Source organism: Macrobrachium nipponense, chromosome 49, assembly GCF_015104395.2.
Source record: "Macrobrachium nipponense isolate FS-2020 chromosome 49, ASM1510439v2, whole genome shotgun sequence".
In the NCBI taxonomy this organism is placed as follows: Eukaryota; Metazoa; Arthropoda; class Malacostraca; order Decapoda; family Palaemonidae; genus Macrobrachium; species Macrobrachium nipponense.
This window is the reverse complement of record NC_087224.1, coordinates 13,818,097-13,838,423: the sequence shown is the minus strand read 5'-3', so window position 1 is coordinate 13,838,423 and position 20,327 is coordinate 13,818,097. Positions and strand designations below refer to the sequence as shown.

General features: G+C 40.4%; 1 protein-coding gene across 3 annotated transcripts in view; it reads right to left on the bottom strand.

Annotated features, from left to right (window-relative positions):
• The window catches only part of LOC135205350 (all trans-polyprenyl-diphosphate synthase PDSS2-like), a 77,254-nt gene extending 57,935 nt beyond the window's left edge, over window positions 1-19,319 (bottom strand). For 2 of the 3 annotated variants that reach the window (XM_064235816.1, XM_064235814.1), the window contains exons 1-7: window positions 19,001-19,319; window positions 14,522-14,719; window positions 13,790-13,918; window positions 12,068-12,266; window positions 11,608-11,746; window positions 4,392-4,501; window positions 3,784-3,948 (exon numbers count right to left, since the gene is read on the bottom strand). In XM_064235816.1, the coding sequence (XP_064091886.1) occupies window positions 3,784-3,948; window positions 4,392-4,501; window positions 11,608-11,746; window positions 12,068-12,266; window positions 13,790-13,918; window positions 14,522-14,719; window positions 19,001-19,179 (1,119 nt within the window). In that variant the 5' untranslated portion in view covers window positions 19,180-19,319. Of the gene's footprint in view, window positions 1-768; window positions 3,313-3,783; window positions 3,949-4,391; window positions 4,502-11,607; window positions 11,747-12,067; window positions 12,267-13,789; window positions 13,919-14,521; window positions 14,720-19,000 lie in introns of those variants that run through there. The other variant, XM_064235813.1, reaches the window with a different exon arrangement.
• Window positions 19,320-20,327: the final 1,008 nt, after the last annotated feature.

Here is a 20,327-nt window from a genome sequence, read left to right as displayed (position 1 = left end):
AATTTCAAACACCTAGGATAGCAAATAATTAGCCATCTCTCATGCACTCAGTGTCACTATTTATATGCTTATTTTAATTCTAAAATGAGTACCAATTCTGTCGAACAACCAAAAATTTCATCTACCCATGTGCTTAAGAAAAACAAAATATACTTGGAAAGCCATAAAAACTACTTAAAAGATAGTTTAAAAACTTCCTGCAACTAGCATTAGTGCATATAAGCAGGAGTCACTCAGATTTAGTATTACCAACACTAAATCCATCCTGAAATAGTCTAGTGCATGAGACTGTACAGGACATACTCGTGGCAAAACGAACAATGGCCTCTCGTTTTTGTCCTCATGATGGCATGAAACTTGATTATAAGTACGTATATAGAAGCAAGCCTCATTAGACCACCTTTAATACCATCTCCTAATAGTGTTGAAGCAGAAGGGTGGATCAATTTGAGTTGCGTTGCACAAGAACACTACTTCCAGAGCCATAATAAATACTCACTTGTTTGTAACTCATTGTTTCTTTCACTGTCGGTGAAGCTTAATACTCAAGCACTCTGACCCATAAGAGAAGATAAGGCAAAACAGAAGGATGAACACCACTTCCGGATGCATATTGAGTTTTATCATCAGAGGCTCAGCAATAGCAAAATAAGACTTAATTCCTCAAAAAACTGATCAAATACTTATATCAAAAATAAAAATGAGTAAAATATCTACCTACATGTGTACGATCTGATTACGGACAAGGACCACCACAAAAACAAAAGGTTATATATCTAAATATTTATTATAAACATCCCAAAACACCGTAACAGACTAAAAAAACAAGGAACAAAAACAACCACCTTAAGAAAATAATTCTACATCTAAATGTACATATAATAAAGGTCTATTTACACTTCAAGAACATATGTACAAAGATGACCCTTGTTTAATAAAACCATAAATAATTGTAAGCTTCTAACATTCATAAAAAATATACTGTACTCGTACCAAGGAAAAACAACAAAATATTTGAGCATTTCAGTGCACCTTATTGTTAAAACTTAAGAGCTAATGACCACGGCAAGAAAATAATGAAATTGCACTCTCCTGCAAGGAAGTAATAAAACGACACTCCTGCAGGTCAAAACTGATACAGAATTCTGAAACTACTTAGTGTCAACATTTTATACCTACCGTGAAAAATAGTTTATGAATTCCTATTTTCACATTGCATTTAGAGGCCATTTTCAATAAAAGATCAAATCAGCTTTGGTCAAGAACCAACAATGAAATACAATACTGACATGGACAAATGATACCGTAAACTTTTTGAACACCTATGTGTCAATTTAAATCAAAACTTCATTTTGCAGAGATGGGAGCAAACATCACCTAAAACTTGGGATTAAGCTTTGTTTAAACAGCTCCTGTACAGATTATGCAAATACTAACAAATTTCTGTGGGAAAGCAAAGATTGCATACCACTATGACATTCTAGGGCATAACATTCTAATGGCTCTGTATGCCTTAGTGTCATGGAGAAGAGGACTATAAAGAAAAACTGCATAAAGCAAAATAGCCCACATTAAATGCAATAAATGCAAATTTGTTCTGCACATGGAACGGGAGGAATTTTAATAGATTTGCACAGAACGTTGACCTGTACCTTCCAAAATAATAGATAATGCTGAAATGTACCTTCCAAAACAATACTCTTAATTGCTTGAACAAAAATTGAGAAAAATCCACATGCTGAAAAGTAAAATTTACTTAACCAGAGGCCACATTAGTAACTATTTGCCAGTTTCAAACAATGAGTAGATCTAGAAGTTATTCCAAAATTATAAGAGTATCCTATAGATGCAATCTATCATATGAGTTATTGCAGAAATGAGGAGTTTTGTACTGATGATATTAAAGAGTACAGTACCAATTATAAGTGAATAGCATTATACCATAACTATATACAATCATTCAGCCTCTGTTAGGTGAGATTAGCAGCAAAGCAAAATATACAACCAATACAAGCACATCAATTGGACGGATTGAAAAACCAGACCGACACTTGGTAAGTTTTGAGTCTCTCTTAACAAACATCAAACTTCACCCAAATGGCAAATTCAATCTCTCAATGCCTACTGCCTCTGGTACAACTTCCTTAAGTTTAATCACTTAAAACTAAAGGGAAATGTAATTTCTTACTGACCTTTAAACTTCACATTTTACAGCATCCCCATAAAATGACTACATTGCACTCTGCGTAAAGTTTGCCCTATTTTTGACACTACTCGAGGTAAAATTGAAGGTTCATTGCATCTAACACAATGCACCATAACTCTTGATCCTTACAACTTGACATTATAGCCTGATACTACACTGTTACTTCAGGTAATGTAAGACTATGCTGCCTTTCCCCTTAACTACACTTCTGGAGTATTCGGATTACAACAGATTATTCTTAATGAACTCTGTGGGGCAAAACTCTGTTAGCAAACCTAAATGCATTTATCATCCTGGAAGCAATTTCTAACGGATGGGAAAAAAAATTCCATGTCCTTTGAATAACAAATTTCAGAGAATCCTGAAATCTCCGATCTTAGGTCATCGTAATTAAAAATGTTAATTCATGAATTTTTATAAAAAAAAAATGACTTAGCATCTTATGCAACATCATCAATACATTATATGAAAGTGACCAAATAATGAATGGAAATTCAATAGATAATATAGCACAGAGGTTAGTTTTGATTATAGTGAAGACAGATTCAAAACCTCAAGGCCTTAACATAAAAAGGAAATTACTTTAAAACTTCTCTATTGTGATTGAATTATCACTTCATTGCATGCCATCCTGCTCTGTAATCTGTTAGATATCGTTACATGGTACATAAAATACAGTGGGAGACTATAAACAAGAATGAGCGTGTGCCCCAAACTTGTAACTTTACAAGTGGCCCTCTATACAGTTTATTTGGGACAAACTTTCACAACCTAATCGAATTAAATGCACTTTCAGCTCTTAGAAATCCCCCCCACCCCTTCCGCTCTACATTGTTAATATATATTAGTACAAATAACAACAATACTGATGACAATTAAAACAAGGCTGACGACCGTCAGCAAGCACTAGATCACACAACTGCGAGAACCTCTTCCTCTGCCCTCCTCTAATCGATGCGAAGGGCATGGATGATGTTCCCCAGCGCAGTGCGAGCATCCGAAGGTTCGAAACTTTCGTGCAGAACTTTGAGAGCAGCTTCAGAATGTCTTTGGCACAAGTCTTTGGCTTTCTGAACTCCATTGCCACTCATAACGATTTTGTGGATCTGCGACAGAAAGTTTATTGTTCATCTCTCTCATTATCAAAACTGCTTGGTACGAATCAGTTAGCATTAAAATCTACAAATGGGATAAAATTCTTCGTGTACTTCAATGAATCAACAAAAGTACAGACAACAATTTTCACCGTCCTAAATTATAAACATAAAAGCACAAAGACAGTCACATTCTACGTTAGTTAAACAAATTCACATGTACTTTACTTCAAATTATAACAAACATTCAAGTCTCTAAAGCCAACTGCCTTTTTGAATTTCAGTGCCAATCATGAAAAATTGTAGATTGAAGAATTAAAAACTGGAATGGTACTGTATACCAAAGGTTAATTTGCTAAAAACCTACACTAGAACTTAATATAAAGATACAGCTACGTATGAATGACTGCAAACGTAATCTACTTTCCATGGGAACAAACTTTCCATTGGAACAAACATATGGAAACTTTGAAGCCAACTTACTTTCTTGAAATCATGCTCATCCCAAACGTCTCCAACTTTCAGGATCTCTTCCCTGAGACTAGGATCTTCAGTCAGGTGCATAACCACTGGGGATGACGTCAGGTCAAAAGGCGACCCAGGCGGGTGGCGATAAAAATCTAAGAAGGGTTGAAGGTCTGTATAGGCCTGAAATTCATGAAATATCTGGTCAATAACTTAGAGATGCATGTTCATAAAAATGGTCTTTATTCTATTTGGAAAGCTTCAACTTAAATGTGTATTGATACTGTATGAATGGATGGATATAGAGTTTAGGCCAAATATCAAGAGCTGGAACATACGAGGTCATCCAACACTGGAAGAGAAATTGAGAGTAAAAGGCTACAAAGGTCAGGAGGAAAACCTTCCAGTTGCACCAAGAAATAATTGTTAGGAGAGGGTGGATAGCAAGATGAAAGACACATACTATGAATGAAGGTACAGTAAAAGGAATGAAAGTGGTTGCAGCTAGGGGGTAAAGGGACGCTGCAAACAACCTTTGCTAGTGCCTAGTGTACCTTTTGAGGTACACTGACAAGAATAGGCAGCCCCTACCCCTCCCAACAGGAGCAATGATACTGGTGACTCACCTGCCAAGCCAAGCCCAGCTCTTTGCCAAATTCAAACCCTTTATTCTGCATTTCTTCGCCATGACCCGCAAGTACCATTGTACTGCGACACGATTTAGCCAGGAGGCTCCCTGCAAAAGATATAAATGAACTAAGAGATCTGAAAATACCATTGTGAAGTCTATCAACTGTAGCTATGCACATTCCTTTGAGAGACTATTCCCTAATCTATACATACTGGTGTATATACACTAGGGAGGGGTGCTTAAGAACATTCTTTACAAAAACAAATCCAATATCTCCAATTAAAATCTTAAACTAGACCAAGAAATAAAAATATGGCTGGCTTGATGAGAGGAAAATTCTTTTTGAGTGCAATTTTTTTTTTTTTTGCATATGACTGACTATTTTAAAATGAAGTTTTTATGATAAAACAAAGTTTAATGTATACTTACCTGGCAGGTATATATATAGCTATATTCTCTGTTCCACCTGGCAGAAATTTTCAAAACTCGCGGCAATCGCTAGTAACCTATTAGTAGTTGCAGCAACCACCACCCCGTTTACCGTGTCGGCGCTAGCGCTAGGAACCGTTCCCAATTGGGCCAGATTTTCTCTGAACCCTGTCCCCTGAGGCCGGAGGCGGGTGGGAATTAAATTATATATACCTGCCAGGTAAGTATACATTAAACTTTGTTTTATCATAAAAAACTTCATTTTAATGTATGACACTTACCTGGCAGGTATATATATAGCTGATTGACACATTTGGAGGTGGGTCAAGGACAGCAACATTCTTAGAGTATAAAATATTATTAAAATAGTTATTAAAACTCCAGGTTCCTTACCTGCTAAGGTAGCTGACTTCATAGGTCCTGCCGCTAGCCTGCTTAAACCTTAGTAGCTCTCAACAAGGAAGTGTCCTGTATGTTGAAGAAGCTAAGACTGGAACTGACAACTGGACGTGACCCAATGTGTTGACAGATCCTTAACAGCCCTCTTATGCCACGGCATTCAAGCTAGTAAACAGATTATTTACCTGAACTACACACACACCTCAACCAGATAATACCAACACGACTGAGGAAAGTACCGCACCCTTTTCTCAGACGACCAAAAACACAAACACCATCACCTATAAAAACAACTAGCTTACAAGAAGGTTATGGGGTAGTAACTCCTTTGCCCAATACTGTACCCGAGGACACGTATGGACCTAGCGTCTGACAATTATCGAAGGTTGTCCTGAACGTCCCTAAGATAATGAGACGCAAATATTGAATTAGTTCTCCAATAGTTGATTCAATAATCTCCTTGAGGGCTAAATTCTTTTAAACCAAACGCTAATGAAAGTCCGCCACTAGCCCTGACTTCATGAAGCCTTGCACTTTTAAAATACCAAAGCTCTGCTCTTCACACAACATATGAGCCCTCTTTAATTAACTCTCTCATGAAGAAGGCTAGAGCGTTCTTCGTCATGGGTCTAGTGGGGTCTTTAACTGAACACCACAGAGCATCAGACCTCCCTCTGATAACTCTTGTTCTTTCCATATAACATCTCAACGCTCTCACTGGGCAGAGGAACTCTTTCTGCTCGTTACCGACCAATTCAGCTAGACACAAAACTTCAAAGGATCTTGGCCAAGGATTAGCTGAATCCTCATTCTTGGCCAAGAAACCTTCTTAGGCCAATGAATGAACACACTGCATTGCCGTGTCTCCATCCCACCTTCTTCGATATGGCCTGAAGCTCATAACTCTTTAGCAGTTGCTAATGCTACTAAAAAGATAGTCTTCTTAGGCAAGATCTCTCAAGAGAGGATTCCTCTAACGGTTCGAATTTGCTAGAAGTTAAATACTTCAAGACCCACATCCAGGTTCCACGGAGGTGGCCTGCCTTCTGATTGTTTCTTCGTCCCAAACGACCTACATCAAGATCTCTCAGATCTAAGTTATTCGAGATGTCCTAGATCCCTGTGTCTAAACACTGAGGTTAGCATACTCTTATAACCTTTAATTGTCGAAACTGACAAGTGTAAATCCTTCCTCAAGTAAAGAAGGAAATCTGCGATTTGGGGTCACAGAGGTACTGGATGAAGACACTTTCCTGTTTTTACACCACTTCCGGAAATTGTCCCCACTTCGACTGATACACCGTGATTGTGGAGGTTCTTCTGGCTCTAGCCACTGCACTGGCCACCTCTCTAGAATATCCCCTCGCTCTGACCAGACGTTCGATAGTCTGAACGCAGTCAGACCCAGAGCGAGGGTATTCTTGTGAAACCTGTCGAAGTGGGGTTGTTTGAGTAAATCTACTCTTAGAGGAAGCGTCCTTGGCGTATCTACCGTCCATTCCAGTACCTCTGTGAACCAACTTTGGGCCGGCCAAAACGGGGCTATTAAGGTCATCCTCGTTCCTTTGCTCTCCCTGAACTTCTTCAGCACTTTCCCCAGCACCTTGAACGGAGGAAAAGCGTACAGATCTAAGTTTGACCAATCCATCAGGATGCATTGAATTGCATCTACCGCCGACTGCTTCCTGGATCTGGAATCGGAGACAGCAATATGTTGGAAATAACTCTCTTTGTTCTGGCTTGTCGCAAACAGATGCCACTACCGGCCGGCCCCGACTAACTCCACAGGCTCTGGCGGAAACCTCCATGTGCAACGTCCACTCCGTCGAGAGAAGTTGCTCTCTCCTGCTCAACAGGTCCGCACCACGTTTCTTCTCTCCTTGTATAAACCTGGTGAGTATCACGACCTTTTCCTCTTCTGCCAAAGCAGAATTTCTTTTGCCAGATTGTAAAGAAAGGGGGAAAAGAATGAGTTCGCCCTTGCTGTTCCGAATATATGCCAGAGCCGTGGTGTTTGTCCGAGTTGACCTGCACTGTCTTGTTTCGAATCAACTCTCTGAAGTGCTTCAAAGCCAAGAAAATTGCCAACAGTTCCTTCCTGTTTATGTGCCACTTTGTTTCGTCCTTGTTCCAAAGTCCCGACACCTCTTGAGGGCCTAATGTCGCTCCCCAACCCGCGTCCGACGCGTCGGAAAAACAAGACGAGGTCTGGGTTCTTCTGCTGAAGGGCGACATCCCTCTTGCTAACCTGCCTGGCGTTAGCCACCACTTTAATTCCTCCTTTACTTCGGTCGGAATTAGAAACTGGAAGGAATCCGTTGCGATTTTCTTGGCCATGAATCCTTCAGGAAAAACTGAAGAGGTCTCATGTGCAGTCTTCCTAAAGAAATGAACCTCTCTAGTGAAGAGAGTGTGTGCCCCAGTAGACTCATCCACTCTCCTTGCAGAGCATCGTCTTTCTTTAGAAAATCCTGCACCTTCTGACTGCATTGGGCTTGCCTTTCGGGGACGGAAAAAGCCCGAAAAGTCACTGCCGATATCTGAATCCCCAAATAACTATCTGTTGTTGGGGCTAGCAAACGGGACTTTCCCATATTCACTACCAGACCTAGGTCTTTTGCTAAGTCCAATGTTTGACTTACGTCCTCCAGTACATTGAATTCTCGACTGGGATCTTATCAACCAGTCTTCCAGATACAAAGACACTCTGATCCCTCTTAAATGTAGCCATCTCGCCACATTGGACATCATCCTCGTGAATACTTGAGGGGCTGTGCAAAGGCCGAAGCATAGGGCCTTGAACTGAAAGACCCTGTCCTGATCCACAAACCTTAGATACTTCCTGCTTCCTGGATGAATCGGAATATGAAAAGTATGCGTCTTGTAAGTCCAGAGTCGCCATCCAGTCCCCTGGACGTACCGCTGCCAGTACTGAATCGTTCGTCTCCATAGTGAACTTGGTTCTTTTCTACGAAAAGATTCAGTTGACTTACGTCCAGCACTGGCCTCCAACCTCCCGAGGACTTTGCAACCAGGAACAGACGGTTGTAAAATCCCGGAGATTCGTGATCCAGAACAGGTTCTATTGCTCCTTTCTCTAGCATGGAAGCTACTTGCTCCCACAGAGCCGCTTTCTTCTCTAAATCGTTGTAATTTGCCCCGAGGGCTCTTGGAGATGTTGCGAGAGGGGGTCTTTTCACAGAAAGGAATCTTGTATCCTTCCCGAGCTACGTTGACAGCCCAGGGATCTGCCTTCATTTGTTGCCAGACTTCCCAAAAACCTTGAAGTCTGGCTCCCACTGTCGTCTGGAGGACCGAGTTCTCATTCTTTAGAGGGGTTCTTGGCTCCTCTTTTCGCTGGTACTCTCTTACCCCTACCCCAAAGGCGGGTCGAGCGAATGTTCTTCCTCGAAAGGGCTGTTGCGACGGTCTAGTCTCCTTTGGCGTCTTCTTCACCAACTTGGTTGGTAAGAACTTCTTAACCGAAGAAGAAAGAAGATCTTGAGTGGCTTTCTGCGAAAGGGATAGAGCTATATCCCTAATCACCTCTGAAGGAAACAGCTGTTTCGAAAGGGGAGAGAACAGTAACTCCGATTTCTGAGAGTTAGAAACTCCTTTTGAGGCGAACGAACACAAGAGCGATCTCTTCTTAAGCACTCCTGCTGTGAATAACGAAGCCAGCTCGTTCGTTCCGTCTCTAAGAGCCTTATCCATGCAGGACATAATGCTCTTAGCTGTTTCTAAGTCCTGCGAATCCTCTTCTCCTATGGAATTCGCTAGCGCTCCCAAAGACCAATCCAAGAAATTAAAGACTTCGAAAGTCCTAAAATCCTTTAAATAGATGGTCAAATTCGAGGACGTCCACCAGAACCTTGGCCGACTGTAACGCCGTCTGCGTGAGCTGTCCACTATAACTGGAGAAGTCCCCCTGGGAGGAGGCAGGTACCCCCAGGCCTAGACTTTCCCCAGTAGCGTACCATACTCCTGATTTAGAAGCTAACTTAGCTGGAGGAAAAACAAAAGAGTATTTCCCGCTTCTTTCTTGTCCTTCATCCAGTCATTCAACCCGTTGAAGGGCCTTCTTTGCCGAAATTGACATCGTCATTTTCAGGAAGGAGGACTTCTTTGGAGTCCTAGTCTTGGAAAACTGTGATAAGGGGGATAACGGAGCTGTCGGGTTGGTTTAAATTCCCCCTCAAAAACAGCAATAAGACGTGAAGTCAGAACCTTATAATCTGAAGAAGGTTCTGTATTCTTTTCTTCAATTACTTCCAACTCTTCTTCTGTTGAAGAAATATCTTGCAAGTCGTCGTCGTATTTACGCTTCGTTGACGGACTAGCGTCCTGCCGCCTGCGTCCTGCGGCTAGCGAAGCATCGGCGTCCTGCCGCCTCTCGATGTCTTGCCGCCTGCGTCCTGCGGCTACCGATGCGTCTGCGTCCTGCCGCCTTCTCGATGTCCTGCGCCTGCGTCCTGCGTCCATCGTAGACACGCCTGCTTCCTGCCGCCTGCGTCCTGCGTCCACCATTGGTCCCGCGTCCTGACGTTTGCGTCCTGCTTCTTCCGACACTATTTTCCTGCCTAGCGCCAGTGCGCCCTGCGTCCTCGGCGAACGCGTCCTTGTCTTCCCTTTTCGAAGACTTAATGGGAAGGAAATCGTCCTTACGCCTCGAAGATGCTTGTTCAGGAGCATCCCAAGACTTCACCAACACTGCCAACTTGGACTGCATTCCCGTAAGAAATGCTTCGTACCATCCTCCTGAATGGTAGACGACGAAGGATGAGGATTACGAGCTGGACTGCGACCTAAAGGAGAGCGATCTTGTACTCTACCCGACGGGAGGAGAAAATACGAGGGGAGGATCCATAAGAAGATGGAGGCGATTCTCCCAAGGCAATACCATGCCGAGACGGACGTATATCGCCCAGTGCGATTTGCGTCCTCTCTAGTACGAAAAAATCCTTTCCTCTTGATCGGTACTGCTCACCCGTCTTCCGAGGATGACAACACCTCAGGACTACTCCAAGCCTCACTATCTTGCACCTGTCTCTCGAGAGCGAGTTGATGTCCTCCCGAACGTCCTCTTGAGTGGGCGAGACACCACTGCATACCGACGTTCTCGTCGGAAGTCGAACCTTCCGAGGACGCACACTTCCCCAGTTAACGCCTTTTCTGCGGCGAACTGCCAAACAGCCTGGGAATTTGCAACAGGACTGTTCGAAGGGACGCCTGACCGTGTCAAAACCTCTCTCGCCTCCCTTCGACTGTCGACATGCCTTCTCCTTGGGTCTGGGAGCTTGACAGAGGTCTAGGTCTAGGAGCACGAGAGAGACGATCAGACAACCCCCTCCACTACACTTTCACTGACATCGAAAGTACTAACTTTGTCTGTAAGTCGCTGTATCTGGTCGCCCATGGACGCAAGGGCAGCGACACTTTCACAATATTTGTATCGTTCGTGTCCTCCGATACAGCAGCGGGCGCAGGAGATACCTGGGGAGAAGGAACTACCAATTCTACATTAGAAGGAGCTGGAGAGGAATACAATCACTCCGTTTTACTCGAAGAATTTGATTTCTCACTACGAGAAACAGATCTCCTTACACGATCTTTCTCCAGTCTCTCAACGTATTTCATAAAGACCCTTCCATTCCTTCCTTCTGATAAATTCTCACATTCAATGCATCTATTCTCCCAAGTACACACATTCTCCCTACATTTATTACAAACGGTAATGAGGGTCGACCGAAGCTTTGCTTTCGGCAGTCTTACCTTAAACCCCACACCCCTCTTTTACACACACTCTAAACATACTTCCCGAGTCAGACATCTTAAAGAACAATCCAAAGCGAATGCCAAGCTAACGGTTTCGAAGTACAATACCAAAATCCAAGATCAGTCAGCAACGAGAATGAAAATTCTAGCAGGGAACCACCAACAATGTTTGCCGGTTCGGCTGGCAGAGAAAAATCTGGCCCAATTGGGAACGGTTCCCTAGCGCTAGCGCCCGGTAACGGGGTGGTGGTTGCTGAACTACTAATAGGTTACTAGCGATTGCCGCGAGTTTTGAAAATTTCTGCCAGGTGGAACAGAGAATATAGCTATATATATACCTGCCAGGTAAGTGTCATACATTAAAAATATTTTTTTCAAATATTTTTTTCAAATGCAAAATTGACGAACATAGGTCAAATTTCTTTATTTCCAGTATTAATTATATAATAAATGGTAAAAAATGTAAGCAAATCCTTCAGTCTCAAGGTAGCTAAGGTCACCTACTTTACAATCGGGCCTTATGCCGTCAGTGTGCCCCTCAAAGAAAGCTAAGCAGCTGCTTAGGGAAAGGGGCACTGAAAAGGAATTTCAGATATCCTAAACCTTACCAGCAGATAAGAAGTTCCTCTGTTCCCAGTCCTTAATATTAATGTCAGTGTCAGGAATGGGGTTTCCATGGCTATCTCTGGTTCCGATAAATTCGGCTTGCATGAAATCACTAATGGCTGTGCTAATCAGTTCTACAACCTGAAAGAAAGAAAACTCATAATAATCACTAAGAATATTATTTAGTTAGCCTAATTATACATACAACTACATATTCTAAAATCAAGCAGTTAATGACTGATGGGCTCACACAGAACAACAATGTTCTCATTTAAAATTAAGATAATTTATTCCAAACTAATGAAAAACCTTACCAACAGTTGATAGCCTTTTTAATAGCTCATTTAACATCCAATATTCAATACATTAGTAAAGACCTGTTTCTATAAACCTGCCCTGGTAGATGAATTAATTTAAAATGACAAAAATGAAAACACTTTCATGCATTACTACATAAAATACCTCAGTGTTGCGCAGAGCAGCCAAACCAGTGCAAGCGTTTGCTAACAGGTAATCTCCTGCCAAAACTGCAATCTTGTTTCCAAACTTCATGTCCTCCATGGTGGTGCCATCAAACATATCCTTAGATATGTTAACGACGCCTTTGTGGAGCAAATGGGAGGTGTGAATCATCTCTGTAATTTCAGCTAAACTTCTTTGCCTGTAAATCAGGAGAGTAAACAGTGTTTAAAATTGAATAAACCTGGCTTAATTACTCACCAGGTAACAAAATTTATTTTAGTTGCACAAAAAATTAAGATGAGTGAAAAAGTCTTACAATATTCAAATCACCTTTTAACTTATCAATGCTCAACATTTTGCTGGTCTCACTACTTTTTACAGCATATACTTAAACTTAAATCCACGTACAAATTGACATAGTAGGGAATTAATATATATATAAATTATAATAAGGCATTTACAACCATTAATTTATACAGGCTGACCCTTTAAATCCAGCACTGTGGTCTGGCAACGCCCCATGATCTTGCACTTTTTGAATCAGCCGCCATTAGTTCTTGAGCAGCTATGAAAAAGGAGCCACAAGCAGTTTCAGTTTTTGGATTTTGGTTTTTTTGCATTTCTGAACTGAAGCTTGCTCCGTAAATACACAAGCACAGTTTACCTCCAGCAAAAAACCTTCTGCAACTCAAAAATATACAACATACAAAAGAACTATAATTTGTGTATACATACACTTGTGACCATCCGATTTCGTGTATCACGCGATCATTGAAATCTTATTCATTAACAATATCAACATATACATCAATATATTACAGGTGTATTTATGGTAGATTACACTAGGCTAGGCTTTTTATGCCTGTCTCAGTTTTAGTAGATACCACTCATAATGCATATTACTACATCCAAGTTAGTTTTTAACCAATAAATAGGCCTAAAAGCTCAAGTTTGTTAGGTTAAATGTGAATCTTCTTGCAACAAATCAGCCTTACCAACCTTGTGACTCGTCTAAGAACACATTAAAAGGTGCCCGGAGATCAGAATTCAACAGTAAGCGGATAGGGTGGTTTATGCTCCGATGCAGTGAAGGTTCAAGCATTTACAGAGATTCTTATGGAGCATACCAGAATTTTCAAAAGGAACTAAACCTAATGAATGATGAATGACAAAGATCACAAGACTGTTCTACTTTTGATAACAACAATATATATGTGGAATGAGCTGACAAGACTATTTACATTATGGTATTTTTAGGGGTGGTTTCTGTCATCCCGCATTGTCTATGTTCTAGCAGTGACATGGTCCCAAGGGTGTCGTGTTAAAGAGGTCAGCCGATTTATTCTGGAGGTAAGCATGTATCCCAGACCAAAATGTCAAAGCAAACAAAAACAAAAATCTGCTATGAAATTACTCATTCAGAAATTATCAAAATCAAATCAAAATAAAAGATCAGATTGTGTCTACCAAATACTGTATTGTACCGAATGTTAACCTTTGCCCCTTTATAAAAGTTGTTTTATACTTAAAATCTTTCCCATTAGCTTTCCCAAAATTTTATTTTTCAGTTATGGAGCAATCAACTGCAGACAAACTTAGTATGAATAACATCACTACTGCAACCTTTTCCCACTCGACAAATAACAATATGACCACTGAGGATCCCAAGACATCTGAACAATAATGAAGCTTCCACAATACAAAGACTACTGAAGCACCAACCTATGGGAAACTCCTGCCGATTGGTCTTTATCCATTTCATCGGGATCAACATGGCCAGCAGCTTTTGACAAGAGCAGTACAATAAGGCCCCTGGTCTGCATGTTGTTTCGTCCATTGTAGATTAGCCTCCTGTGTAATAAAACAGGAGAATTGTACATAAAGAACTTATACAACAATCCATGTAATATTCTGATAATAAAAACTGAGCAAATGCAGATTTTAATAATTTGTAATCTGGATAATTTCAAGACTAGTAAAATATTAAAACCTGATCCAGTTAAAAAGGACTGGTACTAGTCTCTGAGAAGGACTAACAGATTATGTCTACTTGATGCAGACGAAAATTAGTTCTTGTAACAATATGGCTTGAAAGAAGCATGTTGATGTGAAATAAAATTAAATTTTCAGTATGATATTCTGCGATAAGTCATCACACATCTTAGTAAACTGAACATAGAACAAACATTCCCAGCTATTTGTTCATTCTGATACCACAATCAACAGTTTCATTAAAAAAAAAATTCCCAACTCAAACTATAATGCATATTGCACATTTATACACCTATAAATTAGGGTAAAGTACTGAAAATCTTGAATAAAAATTTACAAACTATTTTATTGAAAAAAATTTAACTTGAAAAATACCACAGCACTTGAAAACTACTACGTATTATACAGCAAGAAGCAGATTAACAGGAAAGCAATGTTTCAACGGTACGCACAAGTTCTTACTTGGCCGTCTTGAGTAATGGATGAGAAGATCCGACCAACTTCCTGATGTGGACAGCAATGTTTGACATTTCATCCGACAGCAACGATCTCAAGGTGAGATATGATGTAGGGTACCCTACAATCTTCTCTGCATCACTGACAGCTCGATTCCAGTCGGGTGCTCTTTGAGGCACTGTGCTGTATGGCTTCTTGTCCTTGCTGAAAATTAACAGAGGTTCATTAATTGTTTGAATAACTTCCCTTAGACACAAAAATCATGAAGGTTAAATTTCCAACGATGCAGTATCTCTTGAATTAACCCAAAAAGTAGCCTTATACAAACTAAAAGACTTGTTACTGGAATATAAAATTCAGGCCAAAGGCAAAGAGCTGGAACCTATCAGGTCATGAAGCGCTGAAAGGGAAATAGAGTAAAAGAGGTGTTAAAGATGTATAATAGGAGGAAAACAAAAGAGAGAGAGAGAGAGAGAGAGAGAGAGAGAATGTATGTAAACAGGACAAGGATAATCCAGAATTATTACTGGTTTACCTCTCCTGCCTGAGTGTATATTTCATTTATTATTGTTTTAGGTTTTTGGAAATGTGTCTAAACAGAATGCAATCTTCAAGGGAAAATAAAAACATTTTGGCAAGATAAATTCAGAGTTAGAGCATCTCATAGCAGACTGGTTTGAATAAAGTAAGCAACATCATGATTGCATTTCCTTTGCTGAACATAGCACTGCAGGCCTTTAACATCATGATGTCTCCTACTTCTAAGCACTGATGAAAAAGAAAAGTACCCCAATGCTGAAGAAATTTTCAAATTATATAAAACGAGAGAACGAACAATTGTAAAACTAAACACTACTAAAGTGGGGAATACAAATAACACTGGACCAATTTCCTTCACACACTTTGTTAAACTAACACCTTGATCTAACAAACAAAACCTATGCATGACCAAGAACTAATCCTACTGAACTGTTTTAAAGCATTAATTTTATATTACATATAGAATAAATTTATAATAGCATAAAGAACAAAAATGCATAAAAGTAATCCAATGCAACAAATGACAACACTTAAGCCTGGATGTACATCAATCAACAGACCACAAAGAGCAAAAGCAAAGTATGTACTGAACTGTAATGAGCATAATTCTTGAATAAAACCATTCACTAACCTTGATGAAATTTAATAAATAAACAACAGTTACCTATGTTATTTTATACTCTGAGTAGTTTAAAGTTGTGATAAAAACATTCTACAATGCACAATCAGAGGGCAATGAACTAATTTCCTCATTAAAGAGCATTGTAATTTATACAACTCCAAACAAATTATAACTTTAGGTAAAAAAATAAAAATTAAAATAAAAAATATTAAAATACTAACATCATGGTGAAAAAGTAAAATGAAAACTATATAATTATGGTGAAAGTAAAATGAAAATTTTAACTGCACGGTCAAAAAAGTAAACTTGGCTATCTACTCAGATCTTAGCCTAGAGTACTTTTAATTACTTTCGACAACCGACAAGAAGTGAAATAATTTTCCAATATACCATAAACAGCTCTACCTGTGACAATACCACTTCTCCATAAGCTTACACTCACAATTAGCCTAGCTCCCTATTCACTAGGCTATGCAGTCCCCACAGCATATCAGCACAAACCCTCTTGATAGGCTAGCATAATTTTATCTACACAATACGCACGGTAACTGGAATTTCAACATACCCCACTGCCATGAGCACAATTATGGCAGACAAGCTGATGGCCAAGATGTTTCCACTCAAACAAAAGGTAGCAAACTAACAAGAAACTGTCTAAAAGCTAGACCAGACAACTTATTGTGGCTCCCCAGGATAAAACAGAACATAGCATTTAGGCCAAAGGTCAAACGGTGGGACCTTTGAGGTCAATCAGAGCTGAAATGGAAACTGACAGTATGCATAGGGTTTACAGTGTTTGTAACAAACTGACAGTACAGTGGCCCTCCTGTATTCGCATTCTCCAGATTCGCGGACTAACGCATACACTGATTTCTCTCGGGAACATTTCCCCATTATTCGTGGAAAATTTGCCTATTCACGGTATTTTTCTAAGAAATATCCAAAAATTCCTTTATTTTTCTTTCTTTTTTAATTTCATCATATATAATGCACTTTTGTGAGAAAACTATTAAGAAAACCAAGTATAAAAATTTTAGTTTGTTTTTTCTGAGTTTAAACTGACAAAATAGGCAGTTTTCAACATTTTTACAGGGTTTCCAACTATTCGCGGATTCTAACTATTCGTGGCGTGGGGGGGAGGGGGGGGGGCTGGTACACATCCCGAGAGAATACAGGAGGACCACTGTATATAGGTTGATAAGTGTGTAACAGGAGGAAAACCTCAGTGACATTATCAATCATTATGTTGGAAGATAGACAGTAAGATGGAAGAAAGAATATGAATGGAGGTACAGTAAATGGAATGAAAGGAGTTTAATTCAGTCTCACCCAACATTTAAGCCACCAGAGCCACGGGCCAGGTAGGAGAAACTTCTCAAAATAGCTTAAGGCATAGCCTGCTGCTTTCATTACCATACCAACATGTGACTTCTCCACATTCCAACGTGACTTCTCCACTACAAGCAGTTTACTTAAGACACACACAAGCAATTCATAAGTAAATTTGTACTAAGTTCAAGTTTAAGTGCCAGTCAGCACTAAGCCTAATTGCATTTGTGTATGGTTCTGAGTAAAAAAATTCATTTGAACAATTTTCTTCGGGGCCACACTAATTTCACTAGTAAAAACGGAGAGAAATGACCGAGCCGCGACATAGCGGCCACCTCTCCCAGAACTAGGCCACCTTCCCAAAATAGTACTGGAACTCGCTGCCATGAGCATCAGCCAGGAGTTGTGGCCCATCCAAGAAGAACAACGAGACACCTCTACGCTCCTCTCGAAGTAAGTGGTTTCTTTTCAATTATAAAATAATGGCACAATTCAAGCACTTTTTCGGGAAATGGCCGCGTTCCGAGATAAGTGGCCGACATGTAGCCGTTTGGTCATTTACCCAAATCCATTTATTTCTAGTCGTGCGCAATTTAACGCACCACAAAGAAAGACGCATTTACGAAAATACCCTAGGGCTATACTCTAACACACCCTTCCTTAACCTAACCTAACACTAGATGAAGCCTCCAACCTGACTGAGGGGGGCCAGGGAAGGGTTTGTAAATGCAATGTTTGAAACCAAGGTTAAAATAAATTTTCAATTAGGCCTAAGAGATGGAAAATATATGTGGAGTGCCAAATAATAGGCTAGGCCTATCCAAAAATTCATAGGTATGGACGACTAACCTATTTCACCCAAAATGAATCTATACCTTTTTCATTACCTTTGATGGTTTATGTCTGTGGCATAATAGGTTTGCACCTGCCATTTACATTTAGCGAGCGAATCACACAGGCCTAAGTAGCCTGGCCTAGCCTGTTGGCCCCAAACCAATTAGGTATTTACTCTTCTACATGACCCTTTTAGATTAATAAAACTGTACATAGGTCGCGCGGCCTCATTCCCACTACTATAGTAGTCGCCGACCATGACAGGTTCCTCATGCATAAATGAACCTAGCATTCCTGATCTGGCCTAACCTACCCTAGACCTGCCCTAGGGGGTAGGGGGCAAACCCCCCCCCCCCCCGAAAAGGCGGTAACCTGTCTGGGATGGCGACTGACGGGACTCGGGCCGTGCAACTAAGAGTTTTACCCTACCATTCTTCATTTATACCCTTTTAGGTTTATACCCATGCCATAGGCCTATAGTAGTTATGCCTACCAGTAGAATACGCTACACTAAGCCTAAGCCTGCCTCGTAAAACAGGCCTACTAAAGCCTTAAATTTGCCACAAGCAGAAGAGATGCCCAAGGCAATACATCCAGGCAAAGATAAGGCATATAGGCCTACTCTATCCCTCACGCCCTAGGCCACGCCCCCCAGTCCATCTTTAGGCCTATAGAAATTCGCCTTAAGAGTACTAGGTAGGCCTACCGACTACTCCGTGACATTCTACCAGTAAAGGTAAACAAAAAATGGTAGTTTTTAGTTTGTTTTTGATGGAATTACCGATTATATTTGATTCGTAAAGGAGTTTGGTCATTATCATTGCCTAGGCCTAAATTTATATGGGTTTATAGGACCATATATATCTTAGGCCTATGTAGTCTGAGATTCTACCGGTAAAGGTAAACAAAAAATGGTCGGTTAAATCTAATTTATTTTCGTAGAATTACTATGCATATTTTCTAGACATTTAGACTAAAGTATTATAAATGTCTAGGCCTAAATTATATATACGCCCATAAGCCTACGTAATTAGACCTATACTACGAAACGTTAAATAACGGGTTATCTAACAACAGGCGAGTTACGTATCAACCCAAATCGATGACAAATGTTAAAAAAAAAATAAACTAAAACGCCCCAAAATTTGGCTCCAACCCACCTGAGAGTGGCGGAGGAGGTGGAGACGAGCCTGAAGTGGCTCCCCCCGAATAGTAACTGTTGGTGCAGCCCACCCACGCCCCCGCCCGCGACGGACGCCCATCTCACCCCACGCCCCTGGGAGCTCTGCACCAATAGCCGTCCGCATCTCGCCACGTGCCTTAGGTTCCGACTCGTCATCTCGATTTATTTTTTTATATTAAATTTTCTACACTTTTTTTTTTTTCACGAAGGGCGAACACACTCGTAAGGGAGATGGAGGAGCAACGCGAAGTCGGTCTTCACAACTAGACGTCAGACGGTGAACTGACGATGACTTGAGAACATTTTCCGAACGTATCTCTCTCTCTCTCTCTCACCGAGTTCCCTGACCCGGCTTCCAAGTCGCCGGTTTGCCTTTTATTTATTGATTTTTCATGCCGTAAATCGCCATTAAAGAGCCTTTAAAACAGAAAAATAATTAAAATTATGGTATATACATTAATCAGCATATACTATTTAAGACGGTATGGCCATAAAATGCAGAATAAATCACAAAACTGACGACGTGTTAACTCAATCATGAAGGCCTTTGGCTCAAATCCTTTGTCCGAAACTATTTACAGTGATCTTCCTTTGCAATAATTCGCTGAATGGACTGTCTCAGCAAGTTATGATCACTTTTCAATATGAAGTAAAAATGCCATGAAACTTCATGCCACGACAGCGAGTTCGAACACCTCTCGTCACACGGTGCCAAAACAAACAAATATGGCGCCTACTTCGAAAAACCAATCAAAGGCGAAGCGTTTCGGACTCGTTGAGGCGGAATGAATGAAGCTGAAACTTCTTTTCGGAGGTCGGTCGTAAATTACCCTGACCAGCTTATTACCGAAGTACATAGGTACCGGTGTGTACTCTGAAATGGATGCTTGCCTAAACTGTCATCTCGTCCCAGTCATGGGTGAATAACTGATGCCGTTTAGTTAGAGAAAATAATAATAAAAAAAATAATAATCTTCAAACTGGACCCAAAATAATCGAGGTTTCGATACGTCCACAAGAGCAATGCTTAATCTTAACGCCTTGTCTTATCTTTTACTTATCTTATCATTTGCAAATTGGATTTGTATTCTAATCAGTTTACAACTCTCCATACGACAATAAATGAATGCATTTACCAATGCCGTTATCACATCTTTAAGATATCACGGTATATTCATCATTTTTATACAAACGGTCAACTTTCAGATAGTACGATCAGTCTCTTACGGGCGTATTTTAACACACAAGCGAGGATATTCTCTCTCTCTCTCTCTCTCTCTCTCTCTCTCTCTCTCTCTCTCTCT